Source organism: Periplaneta americana, chromosome 16 (genome assembly GCF_040183065.1).
Source record: "Periplaneta americana isolate PAMFEO1 chromosome 16, P.americana_PAMFEO1_priV1, whole genome shotgun sequence".
In the NCBI taxonomy this organism is placed as follows: Eukaryota; Metazoa; Arthropoda; class Insecta; order Blattodea; family Blattidae; genus Periplaneta; species Periplaneta americana.
This window is the reverse complement of record NC_091132.1, coordinates 741203-760238: the sequence shown is the minus strand read 5'-3', so window position 1 is coordinate 760238 and position 19036 is coordinate 741203. Positions and strand designations below refer to the sequence as shown.

The 19036-nt window shown below is 37.7% G+C and overlaps 1 protein-coding gene across 4 annotated transcripts in view; it reads left to right on the top strand.

Annotated features, from left to right (window-relative positions):
* The window catches only part of LOC138691078 (transcription factor hamlet-like), a 648649-nt gene that overhangs the window by 526652 nt on the left and 102961 nt on the right, over positions 1 to 19036 (top strand). For all 4 annotated transcript variants that reach the window (XM_069812773.1, XM_069812771.1, XM_069812770.1 and 1 more), the window contains one exon: positions 18469 to 18595. In XM_069812773.1, coding sequence (XP_069668874.1) covers positions 18469 to 18595 — 127 coding nt within the window. The remainder of the gene's footprint in view (positions 1 to 18468; positions 18596 to 19036) is intronic.

The window sequence follows — 19036 nt, the reverse complement described above, 5'->3', positions numbered from 1 at the left end:
TTTACTGCAATAAAAACTAGTCCAGTGTTCGTTTTAAGATTAGTGTTGATCGGTAGAAGCACTGTTAGCATAAAATGTGGACATTATTAATGTGTTTCTATCACTTGTCTGACTTAAGATTTCGTTAGGTGAACACCTGATTGCTTTACAACAAACTTTATTGGTCATTTTATCACAATGGATGCACGAAAGGACTGAACAGCTTCTAGGACAGTCACACTTCGAGAAGAAGGCTACACAATCAAGGAAATTGCAAGAAAACTTGGTTGGTAATGGTGCTACAGTGTCTGGCGTCCAGAAGGTATGGCAGAAGTACAAATCCACAAAGTCTTGTAAAACAACACTTAGGACTGGTAGAAAACCTAAAGTAAGTCCAAGAGATGTGAGGCAGATTTGTCGATTAGGACTGAAAGATCGAAGGAAATCTTCTAAAGAGATACAATAATCTTAAACTCAACAACGGACGAGTTTTTATTACAGTAAATAATGGGAAATTATAATGAAATCTGAAATTAATATTTAGATGTTAAACGACAAAAACATAATTTCCACTTGGTAATGATTATTTATTGTTAAAATATTCAGGATTTAATACAATACCTTTATTATAACCCCATAATTAACGGGTCAGTCACGAGTAACATTTTCAATTTGTATAAATCTGTGAATCAATACAAATGTTATAATAATTCAGTACAAAAACAAAACGTTTCCAGAATTATGGCCACCAGTGTAGTTTGATTCATTGAGAACTCGACCTTACTGAGCTTGAATTTAGTACCAACAACATCAAAGGTCCCGACAGGAGTTGTCCCTACACACAGTATACTGTGTGTGAACGAACAAGGAGCTCTTAAAACGATTCATAAGAATTGGATGTATATCCTCATTTTGGTGTTAACAATGCATTGGACGTTTCGGCGTACATTCAAAATTACCCGCAGTAGCGGATCCCAGCATCGCGTGCATTCCGTCCTCAGCCTCTGTTACGTGATGGATGCCCTGAAGGCTGCGGTTTCGTTTATTGTAATAACAGTGGATACGCGTCATCAAGATTTTGGTAGCAATAAATCGTATGTACTGTTAAGTTCCGCGACTGAAGGGGTGCGGATTAGATTAAAGTCGGGGAGGCAGCAAGTTGGTTAACTCCAGTCGCAGGATATCTCCTTCGTGCCGGTAATATCTAAAGTGCCACAAAAATCTGATATCCCGCGTTCCATATTGCACATGAGTTCTTTCTCTGGTTGCAGGGGTGATAACGACGAGTATGATTCAGTATTGCCCCGTATCACGCATTGATGCAGATCCTCCTCGTTGTGGTAACATTTTCAACTCCGTTGCGTGACTCTCGCGGATCATAACTTTATGAGGGACGTGTAAGCCACAAATATAGCTCAACGAAATCTCGTAACAAGCTTCTGCATTTTGTTTATGGGCAATTCTTAAATTGTGAATTGCTCGCAAACATCACGAAGTGCTGGACCAAAACCTTCTCTCTCATTGTGTTCACTCACTTTGATCACTACACAGTGCTTCAGATCATACCGAACACGTGTGTTCTGTGTTTGACGCTATAATTCAAGACCGGATCTTAGAAATGGACAGCTTCAGATGCTTGGGGTGTAGACTACCGTAAGCAGTAACATGCTGCCAGGAAGTCAAAAGAGGGATAGCAATGGCATAGAAAGCTTTTAATAGAAAAAAGAGCCTTTTCTGCGGACCTCTGGAAAAGGAATTAAGGAAGAGACTAGTGAAGTGCTCTATGTGGAGTATGGCATTGTATGAAGCAGAAACATGGACATTACGACGAAGTGAAGAGAAAGGATTAGATATGGAGAAGAATGGAGCGTGTGAAATGGACAGACAGAACAAGAAATGAAGCTACGCTAGAAAGAGTGGGTAAAGAAAGAATATTGCTGAAAGTCATCAGGGAAGAGAATTGGCTGGGTCACTGGCTAAGAATAAACTGCCTACTGAGAGAAGGAATGGCGAACGGGACAAAAGAAGATATCAAGTGACAGACAACACTAAGATAAGATCACACGATATATGGAGATTAAGAGGACGGCCGAAAATAGGAAAAAATGGAGAATGCTGGCTTTGCAGTGAAAGACCTGGCCTTGGGAAGAAAACTATGAATCCGTCTCTGGAAATAACAAAGCAACCATTTACTGGAGCAGCTCGTAGTCTTCCATGCATGATAACTGGGAGATATCGAAACGCGTGGCGGCATATGAGCAAGGAACAGGCTCCAGCGGATGTTGTGTCTGTTTCAGGAAGATGTCGGATTATGCATCGAGAGGAGGTATAATAGCGTAATTGCCCCTGAACTTTGTGTTTTGAGAAAGATTGAAAAACGAAATTTAAATTCCCTTGTCTTATCATGTGGCGGGAAATGTACAGATGTGGAATTTAAAAATGGGCCGAGTCTTGGTAGCAGTCCTCCTCTACGTAGGCAGCAAGCTTAGCAACAGTGTTGCCAACACTTAAATTGTATCCCCGTCAGTCTAACACCTGGAAATCCGTCAGAATCCGTCAAAATAAAAAAAAGATTCAGTATATCTACATACAAATAAAAAGCAAATTTTAATACAACTTACTCACCAATTTTGATTAAAATAATAATTCATCAACCTTTGACTTGATGACGAGGAAATCTGGGATTCTTCAACTTGGAACGGCACAGGCAGGGTTGTTCATGAAAAAGTAAAATCCCCCAAATATTTAACATTAAAATGACAGCAGTTAAAAAGTCAAAAGAAGATGTAAATCGTAAATTCCGTCAAAAAATCCGTCACCCGTCAAAGCCATTCTTTTCCCGTCCGCTACGTTGAAATTCCGTCAGTTTTTACGGAATTTCCGTCCAGTTGGCAACACTGCTTAGCAAGACTGTCCACAAGTAGCTTACATTTAAGCGCTCTTGTTTACTGCACATGCGCAATGCGTTGTATCTGCGGCCCATTTATTTTTTCTGGAACTGAACAAGGACAAGAACAATAAATTATCAGCAAACAATCCATTGTCGAAGGAAATGACTAACGGTAAAAAAATCTGATATCATTAACAAGAAGCTACGGATGTAAGTTGTTCTGTTTTAAGAGAGAGATGGGGTTTCCTGCGTTGTGTACAGAGTTGAACTGAAAAGCGAGATACAGCATGAAGGAGAAGAGTGGATGTTCACGTAAGAAGTGCCATTTGAGAAATGACCCTCAAATATTGTCGGATCACGCATGAAGTTGGGCTCTATCTTATCTGTAATTGGCTACAATTTTCCCTCCTGATGTACGGAAGTTATTATTGGAAGCTAATGAAGGGGCAGTGATTGGCGTAGGGGTTGCTCTGTAACAAGCTGCCGATGGCACGGACAGATAGCGCGGCTGCGTGCGAAACTTGCAACTTCACAGCGTAATGCTATGATTTTTGTTAAATTGTCACATTACCTCGGTTTGCAATAAATACGCTTGTACAAACGGCCTCTAATGTGTAGAGAATTTTCCTCCGTAATGCAGACACCTAATGCAAATAGCAGTGAAGTTTTGCTCCAAACTATCGCCATTCATGTCCACCACCAGACTGATGCTGGATTGCACGATAGATAGATAGATAGATAGATAGATAGATAGATAGATAGATAGATAGATAGATAGATAGATAGATAGATAGATAGATAGATAGATGGATGGATGGATGGATGGATGGATGGATGGATGGATGGATGGATGGATGGATGGATGGATGGATGGATGGATGGATGGATGGATGGATGGATGGATGGATGGATGGATGGACGGACGGACGGACGGACAGATTTATTCGTTCCATAATATTCTTACATTTGCGTTTATAGCAAAGAATAAAGAACATGTCCAATTCTTACGTTTAACAATAAAATGCAATACATATAAAATGCAAATATGAAATATGTACAGAATTAATACCTTAATAACAATAATATTTTATACAATGTAATATGTTTACCATTTAATAGTATTGTAATATTTACACAGTACTGTGAAATGTCAAGAATTCTCTACAGAATAGAAAGTGTGAGATATTAAGTAATCTTTTAGTTTTACCTTAAACAATGCAGGGTTTTGGTTGTGATTCTTAATGTCTTCACGAAGACTATTGAACATTTTTATCGCCATGTAACGTACTCCCCTTTGAAAGCATGATCAATTTGATGATGGCATATGAAAATCATTCCTTCTGCGGGTATTTATACTATGTATGGCTGAGTTAGTTGGAAAATTTTCTTTATTACATAAGAGGAAGTTTAGAAATTGTTGTAACGACATAATTGCGAAGCATGCTGAGCTAAGTTTGGGGGTTATTTCTTTGATATGATTTTTCATAAGTTCATAAGTTGCTATTGCAGGTGTGATAGTTAATTGTTCAGTCTTTAAAAGGAAAATCTGCAAAACGACAGAGCCAGCGTAGTCGGCGCTAATAATTCCTTTATTAAAATAATTAAAATATGTAATGATTTGATAGCATAAATGACTATAAAATTGAAAAACAAATCTCCAATGAGAAAAAAAAAACGTTGTCCTTTAATATACAGCAGCGGTTCCCAACCTTTCTCGACTCGCGAACCCCTTCCACAACGACCTGAGTTGGGTGAACCACTGACTTTTAAACATAGGCTACATACAGAAGACATGCATAAAATTTAATTCCAACCAAGAGGTTTAATAACCTTAAATTAACTTAACACTTAACAGTTAAAAACCTATAGTTACTCTAGTTACGGCTTAAAAGTTAAAGTTTGAAACGAATACAAATTAATAAATACAGTGAAAGATAAACTAGCCCACTCCTGAATGAGTAAGACTCGTGCTCAGGAGGGGATTCCAATACAGACAAAAATAAAATTAAAATTGAGAGTGAATACAGATTAAATAGTGTTTAATATGTTTAAACCCAAACTATAAATCCAATACAATTTTTTTGTTATTTTTATCAATTTGGAGAGGATTCGTGGTTGAAATATTATTGGAATAAAATTTGTTTAATAATCTGGGACCTTGACTCATGCTATGATAAAAAGCTGCATTGGTTTTACATTTTGGTTCAGACAAACGCAGAGAATTCATATTTTTAGTTCTATATTTATGTATATACCTTTCAAAGTTATTAAAATTTCATTGAAAATATTTTAATAAAATAAAATAATACATTTGTTTAATATTGAAAACTTTGAAATGTTTAAACAACAATTCAGTTGGGTAATCTTTCTGCTTTTTAAACAAATTTTTAATACTTTTTTCTGTAATAAAATTAACGGATAAAGGTTGGATTTAGAATCGTGAACGAATCGTTACAATCGATTCGTAATATACGGTATGATCGAATCGTTGGAATCAACTTCTGAAAAAGAATCGTGTTGCCCAACTCTAGTACAGTCGTTATTTTCAGTCTCCTTATTTACACCACGTGACATAGAGAACTAGAACAGACAGGAGCACGTGAATGCGTAGAAGTGTAGACTAGACTGTCTGTACTAGGCTAAGCTAAACTAGATCGATTTCTCATTCCCCAACAAACCGTTCCTGTGAGATTCTTCGTGTGATATCCAACGAGACAATTTATGCACCCTGTGGCACGTGATGCCCCTGTTGTGGAACACCCTGTGGGGAGGCAAGTGATGCGTGCTTCAGCCGTGCTGCGATTATTGTCTTGCGGCGTTGATAAAATAATAATTGTGCGCCTCTTTAACGGCTGTGAAGCACACGACGGTATAAAGTGGCGCCCTTATATTTACTGCGGGATCGCGTTCCAGGGAAATAAGTCAAAATATGGGCAGGAGTGGCCAACGTTGCAGGCCTGGCAAATTGCGCAACTCTGATTTTTAACCGAGTTACCTACTTCAGCAGTCGCCTGATTTTCAGTAGAGTACGGACTGTTCAAATGCACTTCCTGTTGTAAATGCATCCACATATAAAATTCACAAATATTTAAACGGTACAATTAGGTACAGATAGAGTTCCAGAGCGTGTTCAGAATTTTCCACACCCATGTGATTCTTGCATCGAGAAAGGTGAACATGATTTTCAATGTATGCTTCGATGAAAGATATGATTAACATAAAGTTACATCGTTGTAAGCCTAAATCACCGCCGATTCTTTCTCCTCCCTGCCAGATAGCGATGGATGTCCCCACTGCGACCGTTACGCCGCGCTGATCGCCACATGTTACTCGACTTTAATGGTGTCTGGTTTTTTCCAGAAATGAATTTAATTAATATATTATTATTTATATTTCTATCTTTTTAGTTCTCTATTTTATTAATATAAATTTAAAATCCGGAGTGTTTCGAGATCAAGACAAAAGAGGAATTTTTTTTTCTGGCAGAAAGGTTTTCACCCTTTTAACAGTGCGATAACTGTCATGTTGCAGTCTGAAAATATGTAAAAAAATTTGTCCTGGAAATGTAGTGGAGATAATACAGTTATATTTTTATATCTAAAATTGGAGTAAGTATAGAATTAAAATTATTCGAGCAATATTGTAGGTGTTATGCCTGTTATTTTTCGATTGGGAAGCTTTCGTCATCCAGTCTTCTGTCAAAAAATCTGAAAGTTAGAATTTATAAAACAGTTATATTACCGGTTGTTCTGTATGGTTGTGAAACTTGGACTCTCACTTTGAGAGAGGAACAGAGATTAAGGGTGTTTGAGAATAAGGTTCTTAGGTAAATATTTGGGGCTAAGAGGGATGAAGTTGCAGGAGAATGGAGAAAGTTACACAACGCAGAGCTGCACGCATTGTATTCTTCACCTGACATAATTAGGAACATAAAATCTCGACGTTTGAGATGGGCAGGACATGTAGCACGTATGGGCGAATCCAGTAATGCATATAGAATGTTAGTTGGGAGGCCGGAGGGAAAAAGACCTTTGGGGAGGCCGAGACGTAGATGGGAAGACAATATTAAAATGGATTTGAGGGAGGTGAAATATGATGGTAGAGACTGGATTAATCTTGCTCAGGATAGGGACCAATGGCGGGCTTATGTGAGTGCAGCAATGAACCTGCGGGTTCCTTAAAAGCCAGTAAGTAAGTAATATTGTAGATGACTGTGGCCAGGTACAAAAGCTGTGAACGGATCGACCGACGACTGTTTTCTTAGGGGTTCTGTTAGGACGTCTAAAGCTATATTACACTATCACATTCCTGTGTCACAGTATGTGATTCAATCTTTGATCAAACATTTATGATCAAATGTAAAATTTTAAGTACATTACACTACTTAAAAGCTTTTATGATATCTTTTATCACAGTTAAAAAAAATAGATCCACAGCAGTTGTATGCATGTGCTGCAACTGTAAGTACAGTAATGGTTATTGCATTGGTACTGAAGAAGAGGTCAAAGAAAAAACGAATTTGGGTTAGGAATTGGGTAGGGAGAAGAGATATGAAAGGAATCCATCAAACGCTACTGAGAGAACTTCAGTGTGAAGTTGTGAAATTCTATACTAAGTGCTTAAGAATGGATGATGAAACATTTCAGTTTGTTGTTTCTAAAGTGTCACCTTATATTGCAAGACAAAGTACGCAATGCCTGCCGGCCGTTCTTTCCGCAATATTGCCGACAGACATTGTTGGTTTTCCAGTTTTCAGCGCTTTTGTGTAGATTTAGAACCATTTTCTACCATCTGACTGTAAAGTCGCGAGGGAGTAGGTCGTGTTATTCTACATTAAGTAGGCCTACCTGGACTCATATTCGGCTTACTGCGAATAGTCAATTATTCGACGAATAGGCCTAGACGTTCCTGCTAAAGGAGGCCAGCGACTTATGACTCGCTCTTACTTTTTCAGATTATTTTTGTAGGTCGACATAACCCAATATTTTAACGATGAAAGAGTAATGGAACGGAGAAAAATTCTCTCCGGCGCCGGGATTTGAACCCGGGTTTTCAGCTCTACGTGCTGATGCTTTATCCACTAAGCCACACCGGATACAACTCCGACGTCGGATAGAATCGTCTCAGATTAAGCTCCAACTCTTGGGTTCCCTCTAGTGGCCGCCCTCTGCACTACGTCATAGATGTCTATGAACGCAGGACCGAAGTCCACACATGTGCTGAGGTGCACTCGATATGAGTGACTAGGCCTAGTTGGCCGGGATCCGACGGAATAATGATGCAGAATATCTGCATGGAAATATATCAATATTTTAAGATAGCAAATAGCCGGCTACAATAATCCTAGATATTACTTCTGAAGCGCACAGGCGCCATTATTTGGTGGCAAAATGTCTTTGTCGCGTGTTGGTGGGTTCTTTTCACTTTGAGCAGTTGGTGGGCTACAGCAGTGACTTGTCAGATCTCTGATCGTCGTCATCAAGGCTTGTGACAGCCCTGAGCAGCGATCCGTCATTAAATTCTTGAGATGATCGTGGGGTCATCATAAACTGCCGGTCGCTTCGCACGCATACTGGGCAGTGCGTGTGACGCAACGACTCGACGCACCGCGAATGTGTCACGTGATATGGGGAGATAAGTGGCTGTTATTACCCATGATACGATGGCCGTATTATAATTAGTTCCTGAATTGATTAAGTTCGTCTGATTCATTGCATGGGAGCTGGGATTCGCCAGTCGAGTATGAACATTGAAACTAGAATGATAACAAATTAACTAAGAAGAGGAGATGTGGTAGCCTCAACCCAACTGTGGAGCAGGCTGTTCAAAACGTGTTTCCGCCATGTTTCTTGACAAGACAGGAACTAATCGGCTCTTAATTGCATTGTTGTCTCGAGACTAATGCAACGAGGAAGCGATTATGAAGTATTTATAGTCCCGTCGCTCTAATTTCCGGCAGCCAATCACGTTGCAGGTCGGCTACATTTAAACGTGTGCGTCTTGTGATTCGCTGAAGAAGATGTAAAGCATTTCGTAAGGCTGGACAAATACTTAATTTATAATCGCTCGCCATTTTGGCTCTTTCGTTGGCGTTCGCAGAAAGCACACGAGGACGTTATTTGCCGCTCAATTATTTGCTCAATTACAGTGCGTTTGATTTATTATCATAGGAGCTACGACATGATAATGTTTAACGGTGTGGCAAATAGATTCCTCGTCTGGTAGCTCGGCAACGAAAGAACAAAAATGACGAACGATACTACCTACCTAGACTTTATAGAGCCTTGACTTCCTAAGACGTAAGCAAAGAGGAGGAGTCACGTCGGGAATAACAGCGTCGCAACTATAACGAGAAAACTCTGTCTTGTTAAATTTAAATGCGGGCTGTATGAAGAAATAGACCTATCAGACTTGCATTTGAAATCCCAAACATCCTTACAATCCAAACAATGATGATTGTAATAACATCAACAACAGCATAAACGTTTCACGTAGTTACATGGATTCGATGCACTTTATTGCAGCAAGGAAATACTTCAAATAGTTAGTTAGCAAAATAAACTCGATTAGAGAAATAATCACATCTACATAAATTTACAACTGTCTTTGCAATTTTAGTGGATTTAAACAGAGAGAACGTATTTGGAAAATAGAAATAGGACCTCGCAAGACATTTACGTTAAAATTATGTCACAATTGAATTATTCAATTACTGACAATATTAATGTAAGTTTGAAGTGATAAACGAATTAAAACTTCAGAACAAAATCGTGTCAAGCAATGAGGTTTCAAAAAGAAATACCGAAATCTGACTATACACAGGTGCACGTCAGCGTACCAACGGGCATAGGATGGCACCAAAGTTTGAACTCCTTAGAAAAGAAGACGTGTTAGGCGACTTCCTGTTTAACACGATTTGATCTCCAGGTTCCAGTAACCAATAGAGCTGCCAACGCGGGAATCCAGACGGTTTCTTCAGTTCATCAGCATTGCTAGGATATTCTTCATTTCTCCTTAATTGATATCTCAGACTCTCTGTTGTAATGTATAATTTTCTTTTTCTATTTTTGATAATAATTTAACTCTAGTAAATGCATTGATGGTTGGTAAGGCGGAAAATTTTGTTCGTACGGTGAGGATCCATTGTCCCTCGCAGACTACTGCGTGTTCAGTTCAAAGTGTGTCATGACTAGACATCGGATTTTTAGGCACTAAAAATTGCAGCTTCAGGCGCCTAAAACAAGCTCAAAATTTGTAAAATTAGGCTCTATTTTAATGAAAATAGGCATTTTAGGCACATCAAGGTATCATACTTATTTCTTTCACTGAAATTTTTAGTTATACACTAAAATACGCACAAAAAATATGTTTAAACATTAAAAGAGAATACTATATTATATTTATAAACAGAGCTGCACAAATTTAATATATTGAAACTAATGAAATAATGATTATTGATATCAAGATTACTCATTTTAAGTTATTGAAATTCAGTTCCATGCTCAGACTTTATTATAATTATCTGCACAGTACACCACCAGAATTTTTTCTAAATTCTCCACAGTTAACCTTTGCCTTTTGTCACTGAGAATATTTTGAAAGCAGAAAAACTTCTTTCAACCGAAACTGATGTGAGAGGCGCAAATTTTAAATTAGGTACAATAGAAACATCAATACTTACTGGAACATTTACACTTTCCCCCGATATCACTCTTGATACTTTTTCCAACAATGAAAATCCTACATTTTTATTTAATACGTTGTCCCACTTATTTTTAACTTTTTTCCCAGTTTCGCCCAAAGCAGAATGTATGTTCACTTGAGCTTCCTTTACTATTGCTATTTGGCTACAAAGAGATTGTTTTTCACGTTCTAATTGTTCAATGCTTGCAGGTATGAAAGAAAAGTTTGATGTTATGTAGGCAATATCGTTTTCCACTCGTGAGTCATTCAGACAATCTTTCACTGCTTTCACACACGCTGCACTATCAGTTTCAGGTAATTTATCAATAACTGTGACCACTTCTTTAAAATACTTAGAATAATACACCACTGACTGAATCCAGGTTCCCCATCGTGTAACAACCGGCTGAGGTGGGAGTGGGATATCTGGAAAGTTCTCTCTGAATATTGAAATCCTGGATGGGGCTTTACAAAAACATTTTTTTGTGTTAGAAATAAACGAATTGACAAGAGGAAATTCATTCCGGATTGTTTCAGAAACCCTGTGAAGGCCATGTGCTAGACAGGTTACATGCGTGAGGTTAGGATAAAATGTTTTAAGAAGTGGAGCTGCAGCAACCATGTATGAGGCAGCATCAGTACAAAACAACAGAACTTTAGAATCGTCTATATTACCTGAGTATAAAGACTGTAGGCCTTTATTTACAAAATAAGCAATGGCTTGGCTATTCACTTTCGAAAGTTCCTTAACACATACGAGGTGTGGAATCGAAGGTCCATCAGGACTAAGTTTTCCTACTACCATATTTGCTATATACCTATTCATAGGATCTGAGGTTTCATCCACAGAGACCCATATGTAAGAATCACCTATATCCTCCCGAATGGAAGCTAAAGTTTCATTGTATATTCTGTCTAAGTAATTTTTTCTTAGGGTCGACTCAGATGGGATATTTTGTTTGCAGTATTTTTGTAAAAACTGTCTTAAAACCGGATTTTCAATTGCATTCCAGGGAATGTTAGCAGCAACAAACGCTCTGGTTAAATCAGCATAGAAATTGCTGCTGAGATTGGATGAAGTAGGCTGTGTTAGTAAAGTTTGTTGCAGTTGATTTTTCTGCTGAGCTTTAGCCTTATGAGCCGCACCTTGCACATGCTGCTTTAGGTGGCTCTTCTTTTCTGGCGAAATCTAAAAATGTAAAGTAAACTGAATTAAAATAAAATCCTAATTGTTGTATTGCCGTATTTCTATCACAAAGTTAGTGGGTTCGAACAATCAAAATTTTAATGACCTGCAAATACTTTAACTATCGGAATTTAAAAGGTTAAGTGTAGTGGTCTTAAAAAAATTATACCTCAGGATAGCTCAGTCAATGTATAAATATTATAGGCCTACTCATTAAAATTAATAGAATTTATATATTTCAACTATTGTTACATACCTGTTTGCTACAAATCTTGCAGAATATTATTTCTCCATCATAAGTGAATTCTGAATATTCTGTTAGCCATTGCCGGATCAATGTAGATTTTGCACTTATATTTTTCGGCATTATCGCGTTAAACTTCACAGGAAAACGTCCTACCGCTCAAAACTTCTCAACACAAATAAGGTGAGGGAAAGAGCAACTGTTAACGAGCATTCAAATGAACCGTTGTTATTGAGATTCAATTGGACAAAAATACAAAGTTCCACTTATTGTTGCATTTCCTGGTAGTGTTAACACTAGGAGGGCCATTCTTTTAAATATCTTGTAACGGTTTACCCTACTAATTCGCAGTTTTACGACTTTTCATAAATATTTCAAAAACACTCTTTCTCCAAAAATTGTGATTTTATGACACTCTGAAGGGCAGTACAGCTAATCGGTTTCAGACCGAAAACAGTCATTTTTATAGTATAGTATATCTCTGAATAGTTAGCAGCACATGTTGTGATTGTTGCCTGCTTCAAAACTAAGGTTGGTTCTTTGTCGGCATTTATGCCTCCAAACATGTTAAATTCGGTGAAATCTATTGCGAGTGTCGTGAGATTCAAAACATTTTGTTTCCTTTATCAATGGTTTCATGGCCGGTGTGAAGCAAACTTTCCACTTTTTAAATGCCTTAAATTTCGCAGTGAATGCATGTATAAATTACAAAAAGTAGGAGTAAAATGCGAAACTTTACAGTGAGTTAGGCATTTTTAGGCGAATATTAACAAATTAGGCTCTAATAACCGTTTTAGGGCATTTTAGGGCACTATAAAACTCTTTGAATACCTTTCAATTTCCATGAAACACAAATATTAATAATTATTTTTACTTTTCTCCTAAAGAAACAAAATAGGCATTTGCCCTAGAATCCGATGTCTGGTCATGACTCGCTGTATGCCGTCATGTAGCTAGCCGATGAGCATAGAGAATTCAACCTTCCTACACTTCCGCAGAGGCGTATTACCTATGTGCCAGAGAAGTTACCTAGCAAGTACGACGTTCATTCTGAAGAGTACTTATCGATATGTACGGTAACGCCGGTAGTGGCAGGAATGTGAACTGTTTGGAAACACGTACTGGGGTGAGTTTTTTTCTTACTGTCGGGATATGTGGAGAGGGTTAAGACGATTACTTACGTATTTGTTGACATTAACTTCGACTGTCAACATGGACACGGAGCATTTGATTTGTGTTGTGGAATGTTCGCGTACGCAACCGATGATAACAAATACCCTGCGAACGACTTGCCCGCGCAAAACACAGTTCGAAAGAGGTTATGGTAGCACACAGACTTTACAGACCGCCATCTGTTGCTACGACGTTCAAGTTATACCGTACACGTTCTCAAGTTCAGATTGAAGGCATTGATTAATAGGCAACTTCTCTGACATAAAAGCTGAAACTCGCTTCAAATCGCTGACTCACAACAGTGACGTCATGACACACTTTGAAATGAACACCCAGTAGAGTTGAAATCTATGACATGTTGTTGGTTTTCTTTGATAGACATAGTACTACGATATTTTTGCGTCCATCATAATCATAATAATACAGAATAGAAGTGATATTCACTGTGCAGATTGAAGGGGATAATAGAGTACATTAAAATAAATAAAAACATCTATTATACTTTTTGTAATTAACTGTGTGGTTAATTAGAAAATGATGCTGAAAGCCTGCATAGTTTGGCAACAGCGCATCGAATACACACACGAACTCTGTCTGAATAGCAGCGTTCTGTCCCTTGGTCACTGCAGCAGGGTTGCCAGACTTCCTAATGGCAGGAATGTTATATAATCGTTTTTCAATTTTGAAGAGAACCGTCCATTTTTATTTAAAAACTACAAAAGGATCGATCATTCCTTATCGGTTTAGTGACGAGTAGAAATCGGAATCCTACGGATAGTAGCCTACTTATCGAGTAAATCAGTGTTAACATATAGAGGATTTTTTCTGAGAAAAGTATTCTTTTAGGACTAATCTGGTATTACAGTTTTTTGTTATACTCTGCAAGGCACAAGCTGTTAATATCTGCAGTTATATTACTTCCAAAAATGGTTCAGATGATGGATACAGTTTGATCTTCTAAGCCTGTGGTTAAAAATATGCAATTTTGGACAAGAAAATTAATAGTACTTTTTTAACTTTGAAATTTGATGTAATACTACTTAAATTGAAATTTTTACATCTAAAATTAGAAATTCAGTTTTAAAATGTACATTTATTTTCTGGTTATCTTTTTAAAAATTGATCTATGTTTTTTTTTTTCAATTCAGTGTCAATGGGGAAGGAAATGGGATGAGAAAACATTGAAAAAGTAAGCTAAACCGCGTCCTTGCGAGGGAATTTAGGGCTGAGAAAACTAAATATGGAGCTCCAAGTTTGTTGGCCACTTGTCTCACTCCAAGTTTCGCCGTTATACTGCAGGAGCTTTAGAGAATTTTGAAAAAGGGAAAGTCGGAAATGGACGCAACCTAACAGCTACCACATGAGTCTAAATCTTGTATATACTCCCTATATTTTGTTTGTACTTGTGCCGCCCGCCCGCCGCGCTTTGCTTATCATGTTTGTGCCGTCGGATGGGCTTGCCTGGCATTCGCCTCGCAGTTGGGAAAAGCCTAAAGCAAAATCCATTGAGGCAATCAGCCCGCATCTGTTCGAACCAAACACGTTGTAAAAGTCCGTTGCTGCTGCGGGCGACGGCACAGATCCAAGCAGTTGTACCAATTTGCCCTGACGGTGGAAATCTGTTGGAGATGTGATCACAGACACCACGAAAGTTTAAAGACTCACGTGTACTCATTGTTTATGATGATTGACCTGATACTGCTGTTTGTTCTCTGAGTATTTTAAATTGAGTGGATTGCTGTAAGATTTGCAAATATGTTTTGATCATCTACGTCTACGAGATATGTTATCTGAAAACTGCTTTTTCCTTCGACCTTAAGGCCATTCACAAAAAAAAAAAAAAAAAAAAAAAAAAAAGTTAACACTCACGAGGACACAAACGTTACAGTAACAGTAGCATCAGAAGGAATAGAAGTATTCTGTTCGTTCTGGTAGAAGTTTAGAGTTTAGTCACAATGAAAACTTGAAAGGCAGCATAGCCGTAAACAGATGACTGCAAGTAATCAACAATCATTGACGTCACCCCAAACGAAAAGCTTGGAGTTTGCGAGCTTCTGTGTTCAGGAATGGCAAAAGAAGCTTTTTTAAAAAAGGAGCATCTTCTGAGGATTTCTGGAAAAGAACTAAGGAAGAGATTGGTGAAGTGCTTTTTATGCACATTGTATGGTGGCAGAACTGGACATTACGACGAAGTGAAGAGAGACGACTAAAGGCATTTGAAATGTGGATATGGAGAAGAATGGAGCGTGTGAAATGGACAGACAGAGTAAGAAATGAAGCTGTGTTGGAAAGAGTAGATGAAGAAAGAATGATGCTGAAACTGATCAGGAAGAGGGAAAGGAATTAATTGGGTCACTGAGTAAGAAGAAACTGCCTACTGAAGGGTCCACTGGAAGGAATGTTGAATGGGAGAAAAGTTCGGGGCAGAAGAAGGTATCAGATGACAGACGACATTAAGATACATGGATCATATGCGGAGACAAAGAGGAAGGCAGAAAATAGGAAAGATTGGAGAATGCTGGGTTTGCAGTGAAAGACGTGCCATTGGGCAGAACACTACGACTGAATAAATATATAATTAATTATATTATAAAATTATGTACAAGGCATATGGTTTTACTTATCATAGGACATTTTGTTTTTCAATTTTCAGTGATATCAAATCATTACATAATTGTTACTTTAATAATTGATGGATCAAGTCTCAGGTATCATTGTAAAGGGAGTCTGGATGTTAAAGATAATGAGGGATTTATTATTTTATCATTCTATTTTATTTTAATTTGAGTGTCTAGTATTGATAACTGGAAAGCCTTGGGCCTCTTCTTTGGTGCTCTAGATGCAATCCCAAGATTTACAGTGAATGTGTTTAAAGATTTGGATTGAAATTTAGTGTGCTACAAAACATTGGTCGTCAAATTATTCTGCATGATCATTTGTATTACCCGATTTAAATGAAAAAATAAAACATATGTTTATATGAGGATATCTGCCATATTCATGTTAAAACTAGTTCTTGCTTATATAATATTTTATTTATAAATGTTAATTATTGTTACCGTATTTTGATTATTGTTCTTTATAATGGACTAAATAGTAGGCTGTATCATTTTGGTAACCTTTAAGGGTAATTAGCTATTTTCATATTGGATTTTCTCTCTAATTTTATGTTACTGGAAGTCATGATTGGATCCGACCAATCAGGAGTATGCTCATTGTCTCAACAATTATTATAGAGGGACTCTATCCAGTGTTGCCAATTCAACAGTTTTCCCGCTAAATCTAGCATTTTTGGATAACCATCTCGCGGGTAAATTTATATTATCCCGCTTAGCGGGAATACTGGCGGTTTTTAATCTTTAAAACTTCTGAAATGATTCATATTAGCATTATAAGCGGCTTTCATAATTACACTTAATTTGTTCAGTGTGTGTTTTGTGAAATAATGGATGTGTTAATGTTGTGATAATTCCATATTATATATGTTACCGTTAAATCCCGAAATGCGTCAAAGCCAGTTTCAACCAGTAAAAACTAATTTAAACAAATAAAGATAGAAAGTGAGTTTTCGTATAATCTAGAATCAGTGTCAGGTTAGGTTTGGTTTGTTTAGGTTTTTGTTTGATAAAAGCCTAAAAAAAAAAAACCTATACAAACCAAACCTAACCTGTCATTGATTCTAGATCTTACGAAATTTCGCTTTCTATCTATCTATATTGTAAAATTACTTTTTACTAGTTGAAACTGGTTTTGTCGGATTTTGAGTTTTAACGGTAACATATATAGTGCAATAAGAATTTAAATATGTTGTGTCTGTGATAAAAGTGTTCAAAATTGCTTTATAGCGCCACATTGGCAATAGTAATAGTGTGCAATATTCGTTACATGGGCGGGTGGATGCTCTATCTTGACCATTATTATTATTATTATTATTATTATTATTATTATTATTATTATTATTATTATTATTATTATTATTGAATAATAAGTATACATTAAAATTTAGAGATATTTGCTAGAAAATCGCGGGTTTTCGAAAGTAATCTAGCGGGATTATACGAACAACTGTTGGCAACACTGACTCTATCCTCTGCAGTCTTGGAAAGCGCAGCCATCGCTCACCTGCCAGATTTTCTTCCCCTTGGAACATGTCTTTCCTCTTGCCGTCGTTTTGTGTTGTCCAGTCTGTATGTATGTTGCGGCTCTTGTTTTGTACTGCACTTCAGAGTTTAATTGAAATTAAATATTTTCAAATGTATCTGGCAGCCTTTCTCCTTTTCGACCTCTAACCTCACTTTTAAATGATAAATAATATTCTTGAAGTCTGTTGCGCAAATGGGCGTGCACGCATACAGTTACATAGACTACAGTACCTGGCCACATTATTATAATCACTCACATTTTTACTATACTTTACATATTACTTCCTCATTTGAACTCTGGTTTCCTTTCTTAAGCAGAATTCACATTACATATTTAATTTTTAAACAATATTAAGTAAAATTACAATTATAACAATGTTAATTCAAGAAATATTGATAAATAACCAACCACACCTCATTTTTACAGAAATTTCAGTATTTCGTACGACCTCCTTTGGCTTTAATTACAGCTTCAGTTCTCTTTGGCATGCTTACAATACACTTCTGTATTATTTCCTGGATCCTCTCATTGTGATTCCAAACATGTATCAGCCTTTCAACAAGTCGAACTCTGGTAATAATAAATTATTTTGCCATCTCTCTTTTTACGAGGGCCCAGACGTTCTCAATTGGTTTCAAGTCCGGTGAGTTTGCTGGCCATGGCAAAAGTGGAATGTTTTTGGAAGCCAGAAACGTTTTGACTCTCCTAGCAGTGTGGCAAGGTGCACCATCTTGCATAAAAATATATTTCTCCCCATTTGGGAACCATTCGTTCAGCTGAGGGATAAGCCTGTTTTCCAATACCTGGATATATTGATCTTGTTTCGTTGTTCCCTGAACAATGTAGAGTCGTCCTGAACCTTTGCCTGATATCACAGACCATATCATGACTGATATTGGGTGTTTAACTGTGTTAACCAGGCATCCAGGAGCAAAATTTTCTCCCTTTCGTCGACGAACAAACATTGCTTTGTCCATCAAACACTGAAAGGTTGATTCATCGGAGAAGCAAACCTGAAAATTATCAAAGAAACTGATAAAAACTCTAAATTTTGTCTTTAAGTATTAAATACTATACTTAAAGACAAAATTTAGAGTTTTTATCAGTTTGCGCGATGACATTCATTAAGGCTCCCCGTACTGAAAGTGGCTGTGGTCGCTCTGTCTGCAGATCTTCTACGAGACGACGGCCGACGTGGCGGCGGGGGAGGAGCTGCTGCTGGGCCCCAGGGAGCCCCTGCAGCTGGACATGTTCGGCGAGTCCACCACCTCCGAGGACCGCAGCGACCGCGAGACCGGTGAGTGCTGGCAAGTGTTACTATCCGAAACTTGGAAATGCCTATTTGTCCCTCTGAACCCGCCCATCTCTTGTACTCACAAAAATAGAAAGTGTTGTATGAAACTCGTAGCCCTGCTGGAAAGGTTATAGTGTGTAGAAATATGAATACTTACGTGTTATGAAGTTTCTCAAAAGCCACCGTGGTTTGCAATGCTATCTAAGTGCTTTTCCAACGTGTCATGGCAATAGTCCACAGTCCTACTTGCTCCCGAATATAGTCCGGGTCAGCTTACTTCATACCCTAAGGGTGAAACCTAACCATTTTTCCCCCATTACCACATACGCTACTGGATTGTGGTGATTTTCTAGTTTGCAGGTTGAATTTTCTTTTGCCAACTTCGTTTCGAATTTCGATACTGACAAATACTACAAATGGTAGTGATTTTGAAACTGGTATGTT